Below are 16,689 nucleotides of genomic sequence, written 5' to 3'. Positions count from 1 at the left end.
GGATAGTTTGAGTTCTTCCTTCCCAATTTGTATCCCTTTAATTACTTTTTCTTGCCTAATAGCTCTGGCTAGAACTTCCAGAACTATATTGAATAGCAGTGGTGAGAGTGGGCATCCCTGTCTGGTACCAGATCTCAGTGGAAATGCTTCCAAATTTTCCCCATTCAATAGGATGTTGGCCGTGGGTTTTTCATAGATTGCTTTGATTGTGTTGAGGAATGTTCCTTCCAAACCCAGTTTGCTTAGAGTTTTCATCATGAACGGGTGTTGTATTTTATCAAATGCTTTCTCGGCATCTATTGAGATAATCATATGGTTTTTCTTTTGCAGTCTGTTAATGTGGTGTATCATATTGATTGTTTTGCAAACATTGAACCATCCAGCATACCAGGGATAAATCCCACTTGGTCTGGGTGGATGATCTTTCTGAAGTGTTATTTCATTCTATTGGCCAGAATTTTATTGAGGATTTTTGCATCTATGTTCATCAGGGATATTGGTCTGTAATTCTCTTTCAATGCTGCATCTTTTTCTGGCTTAGGGATTAAGGTGATGCTGGCTTCATAGAAAGAATTTTGGAGGACTCCCTCTTTTTCGATTGTTGTGAATAGTTTGAGAAGAATTGGAGTCAGTTCTTCTTTAAATGTCTGGTAGAATTCAGCAGTGAATCCATCGGGTCCTGGGCTTTTCTTTATTGGTAGGGCCTTTATTACTGTTTCAATTTCTGTCTCAGTTATGGGTCTGTTTAGGTTTTCGATGTCTTCCTGGTTCAATTTAGGTAGGCTGCATGTGTCCAGGAATCTATCCATTTCTGATAGGTTTCCCTGTTTGCTGGCATACAAGTCCTTGTAGTAATTTCTGATGATTCTTTTTATTTCTGTGGTGTCTGTTGTTACGTTTCCTTTTTCATCTCTGATTTTATTGATTTGGGTCTTTTCTCTTCTTTTTTTAGTTAGTTGGGCCAATGGGGTGTCAATTTTGTTTATTTTTTCAAAAAACCAGCTCCTTGTTTGGCTGATTTTTTGTAATTTTTTTTGGATTCAATCCTGTTAATTTCTTCTCTGGTTTTAATTATTTCTCTTCTCCTACTAGATTTGGGTCTGGTTTGCTGTAGGTTTTCTAGATCCTTGAGGTGAATTGAAAGCTTATCTATTTGGTGCCTTTCCAATTTCTTGATGTAGGCACCTATTGATATAAACATTCCTCTTAACACTGCTTTTGCTGTGTCCCATAAGTTTTGGTATGTTGTGCTGTTATCCTCATTTACTTCCAGAAAATTTTTGATTTCTCTTTTAATTTCTTCTATGACCCATTGTTCATTCAGGAGCATGTTGTTCAATCTCCATGTGTTTGTGTATGCTCTAGGGATTCCTGAATTGCTAATTTCCAACTTCATTCCTTTATGGTCTGAGAAGCTCCATGGTATGATTCTAATTCTTTTGAATTTGCTGAGACTTGCTTTATAGCCTAGTATGTGGTCAATCCTAGAGAAGGTTCCATGTACTGCTGAGAAGAATGTAAAATCTTTAGCTGTAGGATTGAAAGTTCTGTATATATCTGTTAGATCCATTTGGGCTATAGTGTCGTTTAAATCTACTGTCTCCTTGTTGATCTTCTGTCCTGTTGATCTGTCTATTTCTGAGAGTGGAGTATTGAAGTCCCCCAGTACTATTGTATTGGGATCTAAGTTTACCTTTAAGTCTGTTAACAAATCTTTTAGATAAACCGGTGCCCTGTAGTTAGGTGCATATACATTGATAATTGTTATATCTTCTTGTTGTATTGATCCCTTAATCATTATATAGTGTCCCTCTTTGTCACTCTTAACAGTTTTTGTGGTAAAGTTTATGTTGTCCGATATTAAGATGGCTACGCCCGCTCTTTTCTCATTTCTGTTGGCATGGTATATCTTTTTCCAGCCTTTCACTTTCAGTCTGTATGGATCTTTGTTGGAAAGATGCGTTTCTCGTAAGCAGCAAATAGATGGGTTTTGTTCCTTAACCCAATTAGCCTATTGGTGTCTTTTAACTGGACAGTTCAGGCAATTAACATTCAGTGTGACTAATGATAAGTAGTAACTTTGCCCTGCCATTTGCCAAAGATATTTTCTAATATATGCTTTGAATTCCCTGTGATCTTTTGCTGTGAGGTTTCCTTGCTTTACCTTCTTTCATATTGATGACCGTGTATCTGTGTTTCTGTGTGTAACACATCTTTAAGCATCTTTTGCAGGGCTGGACGAGTGGCAACAAATTCTTTCAATTTCTGTTTGCTATGAAAAGTCTTTATTTCACCTTCATTCACAAATGATAGCTTTGCAGGATATAATATTCTGGGCTGGCTGTTGTTCTCTCTTAGTACCTGGGCTATATCTCGCCATTCCCTCCTAGCTTGTAGGGTTTCTGATGAGAACTCAGCTGTGAGTCTGATTGGAGATCCTCTGAGAGTAATCTGACGTTTCTCTCTTGCACATTTTAGGATCTTTTCTTTCTGTTTCACTGTGGTGAGTTTAATTACAACGTGTCGTGGTGAGGATCTCTTTTGGTCGTGTTTATTAGGGGTTCTGTGAGCTTCCTGTACTAGGATTTCTCCGTCCTTCTCCAAACCTGGGAAATTTTCTGCTAATATCTCACTAAAAAGGCCTTCTAATCCTTTCTCCCTCTCCATGCCTTCAGGAACTCCTAGAACCCGAATGTTGGGTTTTTTAATAGTATCCTGAAGATTCCTGACAATATGTTTTAGATTTCTAATTTCCTCTTCTTTTCTTTGGTCTGACTGTATCCTTTCCTGTTCTCTGTCTTCTAAGTCCGATATTCTCTCTTCTGCTTCACCCATTCTGTTTGTGAATTTGTGAATTTCTGTTTGTGTTTTTCATTTGATCTATTGAATTCTTCACTTCATTATGATTTCTCATCACTATCACAGTTTCCTGTTTTACTAGTTGTTTTGTTTCATTTTGATTCCTCCTTAATATTTCATTTTCGCAAGAAAGATTTTCTACCTTGTCCATTAAGGATTTCTGTAGTTCAAGAATTTGTTTTTGAGAACTTCTTAATGTTCTTATCAATTTTTTGAGATCCGCTTCTTGCATTTCTTCTATCTCATCATCTTCATAATCTTGAATTGGGGTGTCTTTTTCATTTGGGGGCGTCATGGTGACTTCCTTGTTTCTATTATCTCAGTTTTTGCATTTGTTATTTGGCATATTGGAGATATTTGGTTTCTTCACTGTGGTGCTTTTTCTTGTTATACTATGACTCTAGATTAAGTGGACTGTCTGTTTTTGATGGAGCCTTAGAGGCTTGAGATGGGTGTGGCCTGAGAGCTCTGTTTGGTGTGCCAAAGGTGACACTCCCAGGTTAGGCGTGATAGATCTCTCTCTCTCTCTCTTTCTTTCTTTTTTTGATTCAAAAGGGAAGTAATTCCGCACAGCTGAACGAAGTTGGAGGTAGTTAGCAGGCAAATGATATACCCGCAGGAGCCAGAGATCGGAAGCTCTTTCCCAAGGACCACACAGGGAATCTCTTCTGCCCTCAGAGCGGGCTCAAAGTCTCCTTCAGTCTCCCACTGGGTTGCCAAAGTTACGGAATTGTAGCGTCTCTGGAGAGTACTTACACGTGAATTCTGTGAGTTCTCTCCCCCACCGTCTCTTTTTTCACAGTCTCAGTTCAGTAGCACCACAAATTTACTAGGTCCTAATCTCCTGTTAATTCGCCCCGCCCAGAGTCAGGTTTTTCTGCTAGGCTCAGGGCCGGTGCAGACCTGAGGTCGCTCTGCTTATGACGTATGTCCAAGATGGCGCCTGCTCTTTGTCTTGCTTGCCCTTGGGAGGTGAGCGGAGAGAGAGAAACCCGTGTCCATAAGAGTCACCTTTTTTTTTTCTCTCTTTCTCTTTTCCAGTTAGCCTGGTGAACTCGCCCCCCCGGGGGTCGTTCCCTCTAGTCTCCTCTCTCCGCTTGTCTGCTGGTGTCTCGGGCTATTGAGGTTCGGCTCACCTCGCGTTCCAGTGCTGGTGTGTTGAGTCTGCCGCTGGTTTCCCGAACTGTGGGCTCCCACGCTCTCCACGCAGGTCCACTGTGAATCACGTGTTCTGGAAGAGTTTCTTCTGCTGTTTCCTTCCCTACTCTTCCTTGAACCTGCAGTATCTCCACTGTTATTAAACTGTCTCTCCCCGGACTATCAATGTGCTCCCTTCCTATTCTGCCATCTTGCTTATTCTTCCTATCTTTGTAGTCTTATCACCTGAAATACACCTTGCACAAAACTTATACTATCTTTTTAAATGGATGGCTGAATAAAATTTTCAAAATAGCTAACCTCTCACCTAGTAAGGCCCAGGGTCAGTGTTTCAATGGAAGATAAGGAGAAAAGTCTTGAGAACTGGAGCAAAGCAGGGGTTGGCGAGAGCGGGAGAGTCTTTTGGTGTCTCCAGGAGAGAGGGGCCAGCTAGAGCCACAGGTACTTCAGCTGGGACAGGGGGCAGACAGTGGAACTGAAAAGAAAGAAATGAGTTGAAATGGCAATAGAACTCTTGAGAAGACTATTTCCATAGTATTCATTTGGCTATTTTCTCATAGTCCTTTCTCCCACATATATAAAGATTAAAAATATTTTTTTTTCGTTTGAGAGGCAGAGAGACAGTCACAGAGAAAGAACTTCGTTTACTGGATCACTAAAACCATCAACTACTAAACGTCAGTGGCTCAACAGATCAACAGTAAGAGCACACTTGCTGGCCTCCTCCAGGCAGGGTCTCAGGAATGCTGCTGGATATTCTCTACTTGCCTGTTTTCTGCTTTCCCCACTCCATGACATGACATCTATGGACTGCATCCCATGGACTCTCTTGTCTGTGGCTTCTAGTGGATTTTGCCGATGGGAGAAACCCATGGGAGACTGGAAGTATGAGGAGAAGACAGAGTCTTTGTTGTTGCAGCCATGGCTCATTCCTCCATCCATGGCCTCTCTCCCATGGCAACAGCTCTTCCTGGGGGACACATATGCTGAACTGGCCCCTTCTAGTTTTATACCTGGTTGTGATATCAACTTTGCCCTCTTCCTAGCCACCATTTTCCATCACCCTTTGTTAGATGCCCTAACATTGCCTGTTCATGTCAGTAGTCCCTTCTTTGCCTTGCCTCTCCTTTGCATATGCCAGCTGTTTCCTGCTGGCCCCTGACTCATCCAGGGATCCATGTTCCTTTCATTTTATGACGCTTCTGCCTTCAATTCAAGCCTCACAAGATTGCTGCCAAAATGGAAGTTGGCCTGTGAGGTCAAGCACTCACACTCAGTCACTAAGACCCATAATAAGACAGCTATTTTTACTCACATTTTTCTGGTTGGAAGTTGTCCCCATCTAAAGGCAAGAGAGGTGGGAAGCTGTCTTTGTCAACCAGATCTATGTTATAGGAAGGGAACATGACTTTTTAGTGAGCAGTCCGCCATTTGAACACACCAGAGATTAAATCAAATGCTCTGATATAGACAGAGGTATCCATAGAATGCTTCAAATAATGTCCGTAGAAAATTGAGCACATAAGATTTCTAGAGGATTTTGAAAATGTTGCAGAAGTTGCATAGTTTTTGAATTTATCAGACCACTTTTCCCCCCATAAAGTGACCAAATTGATTACACCAAAACCCTAGGCAAGATAACTTCAACATAATGCAATATGGAATTCCTGTGTGTGACAAAGCACTGCCAGTTAAGAGTTACAAGATCCTTGTGAGGTCAGAAATGATGTGGGAAGAAGATAGAGGTGATGGTGCTGGGAGCTGGTACATCCCAAGCTGCCATTAGACAGTGACAGAGAGCTAAGTTCCATTCTCTGCACAGCAGCAGAAGTTAAGAGATCTTTGTGGAGGTCCAACCCCTAGAAGAATGTAATTCAAATACGTGAAGGTCTTATAGCAGCTGCCTGGGTCTGGGCCCTAGGAGCTCTTGAAACTATTGAATGAAAGTGTTTCTCAAAGATCAGTCCTCCACAGAGAAGCAAATGCTGGGAGTACGATCCAAGCTGGCTAGAAAAAGGAAAGTGTTTACTCTTCACATCAAGAAATCATTTGATTTTTTCCAGAGGATTCTGCTTTCTTCATTGTGAATGGCATCTTGGAAGGTCCTTTTGGAGACTTATCCTACTAGGTGACCGATCTTAGGTTTCCCATTTATTTTTCCATGAATTATTTCTAAAAGGAGGTACTAGAATATAATTTGAGGGATGCATCAGAAAGTTCTTAATGGAGTCAATCAATTACTGAGAAAGAATGGCTGCACCGTAAGTTCTGTGAAATCTCTTGTCTCTCAATTCAGCACTTGGGCAGCCTTGATACTCAGGATTTAGGGATCTCTGAAGCCTGGGACAGTTGCACAGGTCATAAAGAATCTACCTTTCCTCTTTCAAGGGTTCCACCACTCCCTTCCATCTTTTAGGGAGACAGTGGGAGAGAAAAGAGTAGAATTTCCATAGAAAGGACCTTGGCCTGGGCCTTAGCTGTCCTGAGTGCTAGTTCTACTTTGCCAGCTATTCATTGTTATTTCGGGTAAGTGAGCAACTTCCTTGTGAGAGGAAGATGGGAGTCAACTGTTCTTTTTTTTTTTTTTTAAAGATTTATTTATTTTACTTGAGAGTCAGAATTATACACAGAGAGATGGAGAGGCAGAGAGATAGAGAGGTTTTCCATCTGCTGGTTCCCTCCACAATTGGCCGCAATGTCTAGAACCACGCTGATCTTAAGCCAGGGGCCAGAAGCTTCTTCTTGGTCTCCCAATTGGCTGCAGGGTCCCAAGGACTTGGGCCAACTTCCAATGCCTTCCCAGGCCACAGCGGAGAGCTAGATCAGATTGGTTCAGCTCTGGCCATTGTGGCCAGTTGGGGAGTGAACCAGTGGATGGAAGACCTCTCTCTCTCTCTGCCTCTCCTCTCTCTGTGTAAATCTGACCTTCAAATAAATAAATAAGTCTTTAAAAAATGAAAAAAGAAAGTAAGGATAGGGTTTAAATCTGATGCAGGCAGTGTTGCTAATTGGCTTTGTAGCGTTTGTCCAGGGAATGGCAGAACAAGAGGCACTTCTCCCAGGAGGAGAGGTACTGTTTGTTCGGGTAGTTATATTTCATAATGCAGGATCTCCTGGGGCAGAGACTGACACTAATGTTATTTATTCTCCCTTCACAATCCAAAGTGTCCCATTCTTCTAGGCCAAAGCTATGTTTTTCTTTTCCACCTGATTTTAATACAGATAATATCTATTTTAGTAGCCTCCAGGAATCTTGCCTATTAAGGAGAAAGAGAGAGAAAGGAGGGCTACACTCAAAACTCGTAGGGTTACATATTTTCAAGCTACATTTGTATGGAGTCATGGATGCAGTAAAACTAAGGTCTAGATCACAGTCCCATTCGTGGGGGGCCTGCAATTCATCTGTGATAGTGTAGTTATTCCTGTTGAAGACTCCTAGGCCAAGGGGGCCCTTCAGGGACTGTCCCATCCCTGGTGCTCTCTGAAAACAAGAGTCCGGATTTGTAGCATCTGCTGATTCCTGTGGTGTAAACAGTCTTCCCATGGCTAATTTGAAGGTGTCAACTCGCAGCCCTGAATGTGGAATTGGGAGGTGTACAGAGAGGGCTCTGGGTTTCAGCAAGCGCTGATGAGCTGCACCGCAACCTTTCGGAGGTCCTAGAGACCAGCTGCTGAGGAACGCAGAGATGCTGTGCCCTTATTCGTGACGATACTTAAAGGAGTGAAAGAAGAGGGGCACCTCCAGGGAGGATACTTCAGGGGAACACGGGATCTGAATACAAAGGGCAAGGCCCAGCCAATGTGGACATGAAAGCATCTTAGGCCATGGGTGACTGGAAACCAGCTGTCTAGAAGCGATGTCTGTCTCCATCGTCCATGTGAACGTATCTGACATATGATGAAGGTGGTGTCCCCGTCTGTGGGAAGGGAGGTGTACATATACATATGAACACATACTGTGTCCATTTATACTATGTTACTTTTATTTATCAGCATATATTTTATAAAGAATTATGCATGGGCCAGCATGGTGGGATAGCAAGTCACGCTGCCGCCTGAAATGCTGGCATCCCTTATGGGCACCGGTTTGATTCCTGGCTGCTCCACTTCTGATCAGCTCTCTGCTGTGGCCTTGGAAAGCAGTATAGGATGGCCCACGTGTTTGGACTCCTGCACCCACGTGGGAGACCTGAAAGAAGCTCCTGGCTCCTGGTTTCGGATTGGCACAACTGCAGCTGTTGCAGCCAACTGGGGAGTGAACCAGCGGATGGAAGACCTCTCTCTCTCTCTCTCTCTCTCTCTCTCCGTATGCTTCTCCTTCTCTCTTTGTGTAATTCTGATTTCAAGAAAATTAATAAATAAATCTTTAAAAAATTATTCAGTATAAATTATTATATATGGCTCACAGTCTCTGTTTTCTCCAGCATTTGAAAACTTAATCTGATTAATATTGAGTAACTCATATCACTCTTGGGTTTTACTTTTGCACCCTTTTTCTCCACGTGGGGCCATCTACTTCCTCTGAAGACATGGTCATGGCCATAGCCTAAGACTGGGTCTCAGACCAGAGCTCAGCCTCTGTCCTATCTTCACTAATGTGAATCTTATACGGCTGAGCCTGGTGTTGGCTGCTCTGCCTACAGCCTCTACCCACGATGTTCCTGGCTGAGAGAACTGCTCTGTGCACTCTGCCTCAGGGACTCCACGATGGTTGGAGCATGCACTCTCTCTTGACTTGAGTCAGCTTCCTTGCAGTTGGCACCTGGTGTGGGCTGTTGATCCTTGGCCTCTGCTAAGGACACCCTTGACCCCAGCCATGGTGAGCCTTTGGCAGCCCTGTTTGATGGTCAGTGACTTTACACACGTCTCCCAAAGGCTGACGGAAAGAGTCCAGCTCTCTTTCTTCACTCCATCAGGAACCACTCTTAAGCTCAATACTGTCCTTTGTTCTCTCTGGTGGCTGTCCCAAGTGTCCCCAGTTACCACATGCACGAATCCTTGGGCAGTTTGCCCTTCACAGACTTCTGTGAGCCTTTACAGGCCACAGATGGAAGATTTTCAATTCCAGCCTCCTGTGGTCTCACCTGGGCTGCTCGGATCTCTTGACTGGGGCTTGAAATCCAGTTCTCCCAGCTTGATCATTAGAAGTCAAAGTGCATAACTCTTGAAATGTGCAGCAGTTAAAATATCCAAAGGACTTGGATGTTAGATGAAAAAAAAATCATTTTGCTTATTTGTCTGTTTTGGGATCTTCCTTTTCGTGATGCATTAAGCCAATGTGAACTTTAGATGTTTACTTCAAAAAAGTGAAGCTTAGGAATCACATAGTGGGTACCACTGTGGCATAGTAGGTGAAGCATCCGCCTGTAGTGCCGGCATCCCATATGGGCACCAGTTTGCGTCCTGGCTGCTCCACTTCCCATCCAGCCATCTGCTATGGCCTGAGAAAGCAGTAGAAGATGGCCCAGGCACTTGGGCCCCTGCACCCATGTGGGAGACCTGGAAGATGCTTGTGTCTCCTGGCTCTGGATTGGCCCAGTGTTAGTCATTGTGGCCATCTGGGGAGTGAACCAGCAGATGGCAGACCTCTCTGTCTCTGTTTCTTCGTCTCTCTGACTCTCTCTCTCTCTCCCTCTCTCTGCCTCTGCGTCTCTGCAACTCTTTCAAATAAAAAAGAAGCCCTCTGTGAGCAATGTGCCCACAGTAGCTCAGACAATTGGGATGGAGTGAGCAGTGGAGGACACGCCCCTTTCCGTCTCTGCAGTGGTCAGTGGGGATCTTAAGATGGCCTGGAGTTCCCATAAGTGGGTTTCAGATTGGGTAGGGAGAAAGGAAGAGCAGCAATAAAAAATAATAGGCATTTCAAGGGAGCCACGAATAAACCGAGGGCAGATCACACTCCTGGAGTGCAGTCCTGGGCAGAGCAGCAGCTGGGTAGGAAGTTGAAGGGCGTGGGCTGGAGACAGTTCAGCCTTTACTCACTCTGCTGGGTTCACCATTATCCTCCATGCAGGGAGGCACTGAAGGATGTTGAGCAGAGGAGAGACATAATTAGAGCAGGTTTCCCTGGCTTCATTAAATTTTAAAGGGAAATTTATCTCTCGATATTTAGATGGATGCTGCGCCGATCCGAATCCAGGAGCCAGGTGCTTCTTCCTGATCTCCCACGTGGGTGCAGGGGCCCGAGCACTTGGGCCATCCTCCACTGCCTTCCTGGGCCACAGCAGAGAGCTGGACTGGAAGGGGAGCAACCGGGCCTGGACCCGGTGCACATATGGGATGCCGGCACCAGACGTAGGATTAACCAAGTAACGGAACAGGCCCCCAGATAAGGATTTTAAGTCAGCTATGATAACTGTGCTTGGTGAGGTAAAGGGAAATTCTTGCAGTGCATGAAGTATGAGAGCCGTGGGTTAAGCTGCCTCCTGAGACACCCACATTGCACATTGGAGTGCTGGTGTTAGTCCTGAGTGTTCTATTCTTCTGATCTAGCTTCCTACAACAATGTGGGAGACCCAGACAAACCTCTGGGCCCATGCTTTTGGCCTGGCCTAGCCACGATTGTTGTGGCCATTTGAGTAGTGAACCAGTGGCTGGAGGATCTCCGTCTCTCCCTCTCCCTCCCTCCCTCCCTCCCTATTCTCTCTGTAACCCTGCCTTTCAAAAAAAAACAATAGATCTTAAAAAAATAAATAAAAGAGCTCAGATGTTGTTTTCCCTCATCTTTGACGAATTCTGCTACATTTGGAGGATATAATCCCTGTGGCCCTGGCAAACTATACTATTATCCTGGGAGTGGCAGCAGCACTGGGTACAAGATGTAGCTGCAGAAATCTGAGGGGCTGCCTTCTGGTAAGACCGCGAGAATAGCATGGAGCGCGGAGTAGTCCCGGATGGTTCTGAGACAGGCCATGCCCTATCCCTGACAGCTCAAAGCTGAGAATAGGAGACTCTTTGTTGGGTTTCTTCGGGGTCAAGTGGAGATTACACTTAGAACAGGAAGAAATCTTTCTGTGGGAACGAGGTGAAGGAAACGACCTTGGTGGGGAAAGGGAGGTGGCGCCCGTGTGACTGGTAATGCAGTAGTATCATGATCTGACTGAGTTGTCAAAGCAGTGAGAAAGGGGATTTTCCCCCTTTCTTTCAACTTCAGGTCTGCAGTGGTCTCTTTTAGTTCTTTCCATGGACATGTACAGGTGAAAGAGTACTGCTGACTATTAGTAAAATTTAGAAGCTTAGAGGCAACTTTATACACTGCTTTCTCTGCTCTCTTCACTGACACATCTTGTGAGCTTTCACTTGTATTGAACTAAAACATGACTCAGCGGTTCCTTTGTACTCTGCCATGTGAACAGACCATACTTGATGAAGCAGGTCCCTACTGTGTGCATTTACTTTGTTTCATTTTTACTAGGATGAACAAACACTGCACTGAATATCCTTATACATCAGGTTTGTGTGGGTCTTCTTTTGCTTCCATCAGATAAATAATTTGAAGTAAAACCACATGATCAAAGGGTACGCACATTTTTCATGGTTCTGATATGTACAACATACTTCAATAAATTCACAGGAAACTGTATTATAAATTTGTAGATTGTGAGGACACTATGAATATATTGCATATGTAATACACAACAAAATAAACTCTTTAATTCTGGTTTTCCACAGATTTTTGAAATACGTTTGCTTTCCTGGGATGTGTTCTTACTACTTCAAATTTACACTCCAGCAGGAGATTTTGAGAGGGTCCAAAGGGGAAGACAGGGAGACAGGGATCCAGGATGAGCTGACCTGAATTGAGAGATTGAAAGGGATCAGGTAAGAAAGAACAGGGGATGGAGCCTCAGGGAAGAATCGGGATGTGAGCCTGGACTGGGGATAAAGGCGTGAGACTGAGCAGAGGACAGTGCGTCATCTCGAGGCGCAGCTTTGAGAAAATGATGCACATGAAAAATGTTCGTCCAACCATACAGGCTTTGCAAAATTTTTCTAAAGTAGCTTTTTGTATCATCTCCCATCACTGATGAAGACACTGAGGCACAGAAATTAAGTGACTTTCTTACAACCACACTAAAATAGTGGCAGAACACAGTGCAAAGTGATGTCTCTAGTTCAGATCTCTTGATTTTCCGCTCAGCTTTTTTATAGCCCTAAGGAAAGAGCTTGGCCTGGTGTAAGCTTTTATACACTCTGAGTTGAAATAGGATGCCCTTTCTCACTTTGATGTGAGGGACACGCCTGCAAGTGGGGTTGATGGGAGAATGGTTGGGGCTGACCTTCGACAACCAAGACAGGGACAGTTTAGCTGACATGAAGACTCTTCTAAACCCCAAACCCACGATGATGTCACACGTTGTTGCCAAGTGTACCAGAGATTATTATGAGGCTCTCTTCACAAGGGCTCTCAGTTCCTAGTCCAGATCCATAAATTGCACATGAGCAGGAGGCTCGCTGATTGAGAGATGACAATTAAGTAGCAAGTAGTGGCAAGCTGAGTCCACTGGGATGAGGCTCACAAGCCCTCGGGTGCCACTCTATCACGGTGCCTCATCACAACTTGTATCATTTCAACACTGGCCATTTCCCCAGCACTCAGCTTGTTAGAATGGCCAGCAGAAAGAAATGCTTGGTCCTAGGATTTCTTGCATTTTTGTGGGCTGAATGGGGCACTGAAGGCCAAGAAGAGGAGGAACAGACCTGCAGGTTGCTGGGCAAGTTTGACTTGAATGGGTATGTAGACGCCCAAAACCACTCAGTGATCATTGGAGGCCTGTTTCCAATTCACTCCAGGACCATCCCAGCAAACGAGTCTATTTTGGAGCCAGTATCAGCGAAGTGTGAAGGGTAAGCCTCTCGCAGTCTTCTCTCTATAGCAAAAGCAGGGGCGGGGCGCAGCAGTGGGTGTGATGGACAGTGTCTGCTCCAGGATCCCTGACTATCTGTTTGACTCAGGATAGACAGTTCTTGTTTCTGGGCCTCAGTTTCTGCAAGGTGAACATTCTAGGATTGCTTACAAATTGGAACAGGTTACTCTCCAGTGGGTGTTTGCCCACTTAGGCATCTCAGACAAAAAGGAGCACGTTTTGTATAATACGGAACATTGCTCCTCTGAGAGGGGTCAACATCTCCTGAGAGCCTGCTAGAATGTGGAATCCTGGGCTGCCTCTAGACCTGCTGTGTCAGAATCTGCGTTTTGACAGCCTGCCTGGTGATTCAGGCATGCAGTGAGGGCTGAGAAGCACTGAAGCAGAATTAGGAAAGCACTGTTATAGTTTTATTGCTGGTTGTTATAAACTAAGCTCACCTCAAGTGAGAATGCAGCATGTGGGAACAATGATTGACTTCTGACCTAAAATTAATGGCAAGGTTCCTTCAGTTGCTGAAGGCTTCCTCCCCGCATCCTCTCACCTCCAAGCTACCAGTCCTTAAGGTCCAAATAGTCTCTAAAGAAGGATTCTGGGGTGAATGTCTTCAATATTAACAATCAAATTATGGCAGAAAGATGTTATTTGAGTTAGTATATATGAATTTTTTGTACTGCTACCCTAAGTATCTTCGTGTGTTTTAAAGTTATAATTAATGTACAGAAGAAAATAAGAGAAGAGAAAGGAGACTCATATGGCCCCTGGGATTGCAATAGAAGGGAAAATACGTAGGGGTTATTGGGTGTCTTGTTTGGATAGAAAATTAGGAATATAAGAAAGTTTTTAAGGAATTATGTCATTTATTTGAAAGAGTTACAGAGAGAAGTAGAGACAGAGAGAAGTCTTCCATCCACTGGTTCACTTCCCAATTGTCCGCAATGGCCAGAGCTACGCCGATACGAAGCCAGGAGCTAGGAGTTCTTCCAGGGCTCCCACACGGGTGCAGGGACCCAAGGACTTGGCCCATCTTCTACTGCTTTCCCAGGTTATAGCAGAGAGATGGATCAGAAGAGGAGTGGCCGGGACTAGAGCCGGAGCCCACTTGGGATCCCGGCACATCAGGCCAGGGCGTTAACCCGATGTGCCACAGCAACAACCCGGATGAATATAAGAATGTTTTTGTGAAAGGAGATAATCAGCAGTTTGAAATGCTCACAGTAAATGAAATATACAGAGGGCAAGAAGACTTCCCAAAAAGCTTCTTCCCATCCCAAATCAGTCAACAATGAAGATCATTCACTGTTGAGTCTTAAACTTGGATAGTTTTAGGAAAAATTAATGATCTCAGACAAGGGAGGTGCCCTCTGATGTTTGGGAAAAAGCCAGTCTTACCAACCCCAACAAAGAGCTGCTTTTCCTCCCAAAGACCTGCCGCATGCTCATGCCTGACAAAAGCTATTTCTTTTCAGGTTTAACTTCCGGGGATTCCGCTGGATGAAAACCATGATACACACAATCAAAGAGATTAATGAAAGAAAGGACATTTTGCCCAATTCTACTCTGGGTTATCAGATCTTTGACACCTGTTTCAGCATCTCCAAAGCAACGGAATCGGCATTGGTACTACTCACAGGGCAGGAAGAAAACAGGCCCAATTTTCTAAACAGTACTGGGGCATACTTGGCAGGAATTGTTGGATCAGGTGGATCGTCCCTATCAGTTGCTGTTTCAAGAATTCTGGGGTTGTATTATTTATCTCAGGTATGGTGGAGTATTGTGTTTGGGGCTAACTTAAGAAGAAACACACACTTGGTCTGTGTTAAGTTGCAGCAAATAGCAAGATGCCAGGTGAGGCTGCATTAAGTTGCAGGGAGGAATGATGCTGCTGTCTCTAATTATGTAGCATCAGGCAAGTGTATATTGAAGCCTGCTGAGAGGTGACTTGAGACTCTTCCATATCCGCTGGGATCCAGGTTTAATTTTTGGCTTGAGGTTGTGACCCAGTGATTTGTATGTTTCCATCTCACTGTGCACAGTTCTCTGTAGCACAGTGGCTGATTGATGGATGGTATTGGGAACTCATTTTGATTGTTGTCTATGTTAGCACTTATTATTCAGACCCTTTTTGTTCATGCACTGACATGTACAGTGGGTCTCGGACTTTCACAGGATGGCTAGAGTCTAGAGATGCTAACTTTTCCAGTTACTTAAATTTGGAGACAATAACACATTGAAACACAAGAAAAGATGATATTAAGAAGAACAGGTTATTAAGAAAAGGTAAACAGAGCTCTGTAAGCATTTCTAAGGATGGGCCCTTGAAGGATTCATAGTGAGGACTTATTCATGTGAAGGATGATTAAGCTTACTGAAGTTACTGAAGGCATGGGAGAATTTGAAATACTTGTAAAATATAGTGTTAAATAATATTCTTTGTAATGCTGCAAATACAAATTAGGAGCAACAGAAGGAGGAGTAGGGATGGGAGACACCGCTTCCAGCTTTGGTGTGGGCATCCTGCAGCTCAGACAGCTGCTGCTGCTGTGAGCCGTGAGCTCTGTCTCCCACCAAATACCCACTGTGGTCCAGGCATAATCTAGAAAGCTCTAGATCAATCTTCTTGTTCAAGTCCTTGCAATGCATCTGAGAAAAAGGTAAAAGACATGTATACGAGAGACGCTTTCATGTTGATTATCTCATCGACTAAATGAGCAGCCTAAAAATGTGTGTCTATCATTACCCTGATTTCCCTCACAGAGAAAGGGAGGTTCAGGGGAGCTAAGTGGTTTGCCTGAGATCTCCCACTGATCGGTTACGTAGCTGTGAGTAGAAACCAGGATCTCTGCTTCTGAAACCAGATTCTTTCCTAAGATGTTGCTTCTTGCATGATTCCACAGGAGAATGTAGACTTGGTCAATGGAGTAAAAATAGGACAAGCAGTAAAGGAAACAGAGGATAGTAATATTCTGGCTCATTCCTGAGGGAGTTGCCAGTCACAGAGAAGTGGAATCAGAACACAGAAGGTTTTCCAGGAGATGAGAATGGGATGTGATAAGTAAGAGTGTGACGTGTGTTTTCACTGTAGCGTCAGTTAGATTGAGAGGAAGATAGATACAACGTAGGTAAGATAGCTAGAAATTCCCAGTCACACAAGACATTCTTAAGTTCTCACAGAAGGAAAGTACATACAAGAATTATTAAGCAATTTAAGAAAAAATTTATTCTATATTTATCTACAGAATATCAATAAAATGAGGGCTTGTGAGAAATTTGTTGGAGATCATGACTTGTTGGAGGAGGATTAGCCTATTGAGCCACGGCGCTGGCCCTAAGTGTTGCTTTTTATCACCTTTTTCAAGCTCAGTCTAAGGATCTGCAAACCAGAAATCCTGGCAGAGAGATATAAAGAAAGAGAAGAGGAGAGGAAGACAGAAAGTGGTGGAGATTGAAAAAGGGCGAGGAATAGAAGAGAAAGAAGAGGGAGAGGAAGAAAAGAAGAAAGACAAAGAGGAGTTGGAGGATAAAGAAGATAGAGGAGGAGGACGAGAGAGAGAGAAAGAGAAAGACACACACATGTGCACAGACACCCACTCCCCCCACACACATACACACATGCATGGAGAAAAAGAGAGATGAGACACTAGGCTTGCCAAATGGCCTGTGAGTCCATTCACTTTGCCATCTCTATGATAAGATGTTGGATCTGAGGAAGACCTTAGATGTCTTGACTTACTCACTCTGACTCGGATGAGCACAGAGGAATGGGGAGGAGACTGTGCTAGGATCCCTTCTGTGGAAAGTAGTA

General features: G+C 43.9%; 1 protein-coding gene across 1 annotated transcript in view; it reads left to right on the top strand.

The window, feature by feature from the left end:
* The first annotated feature begins 14,363 nt into the window (after positions 1 to 14,363).
* The window catches only part of LOC100344493 (vomeronasal type-2 receptor 1), a 38,797-nt gene continuing 36,471 nt past the window's right edge, over positions 14,364 to 16,689 (top strand). The window contains exon 1 of the mRNA XM_070072608.2: positions 14,364 to 14,645. Within this exon, the coding sequence (XP_069928709.2) occupies positions 14,379 to 14,645 (267 nt within the window). The 5' untranslated portion in view covers positions 14,364 to 14,378. The remainder of the gene's footprint in view (positions 14,646 to 16,689) is intronic.

This window comes from Oryctolagus cuniculus, chromosome 4 (genome assembly GCF_051225735.1).
Source record: "Oryctolagus cuniculus isolate XC-2025 breed Fujian yellow rabbit chromosome 4, ASM5122573v1, whole genome shotgun sequence".
NCBI lineage: Eukaryota > Metazoa > Chordata > Mammalia > Lagomorpha > Leporidae > Oryctolagus > Oryctolagus cuniculus.
Note: the sequence above shows the minus strand (reverse complement) of the source record. Positions and strands in the feature narration are given on the sequence as shown.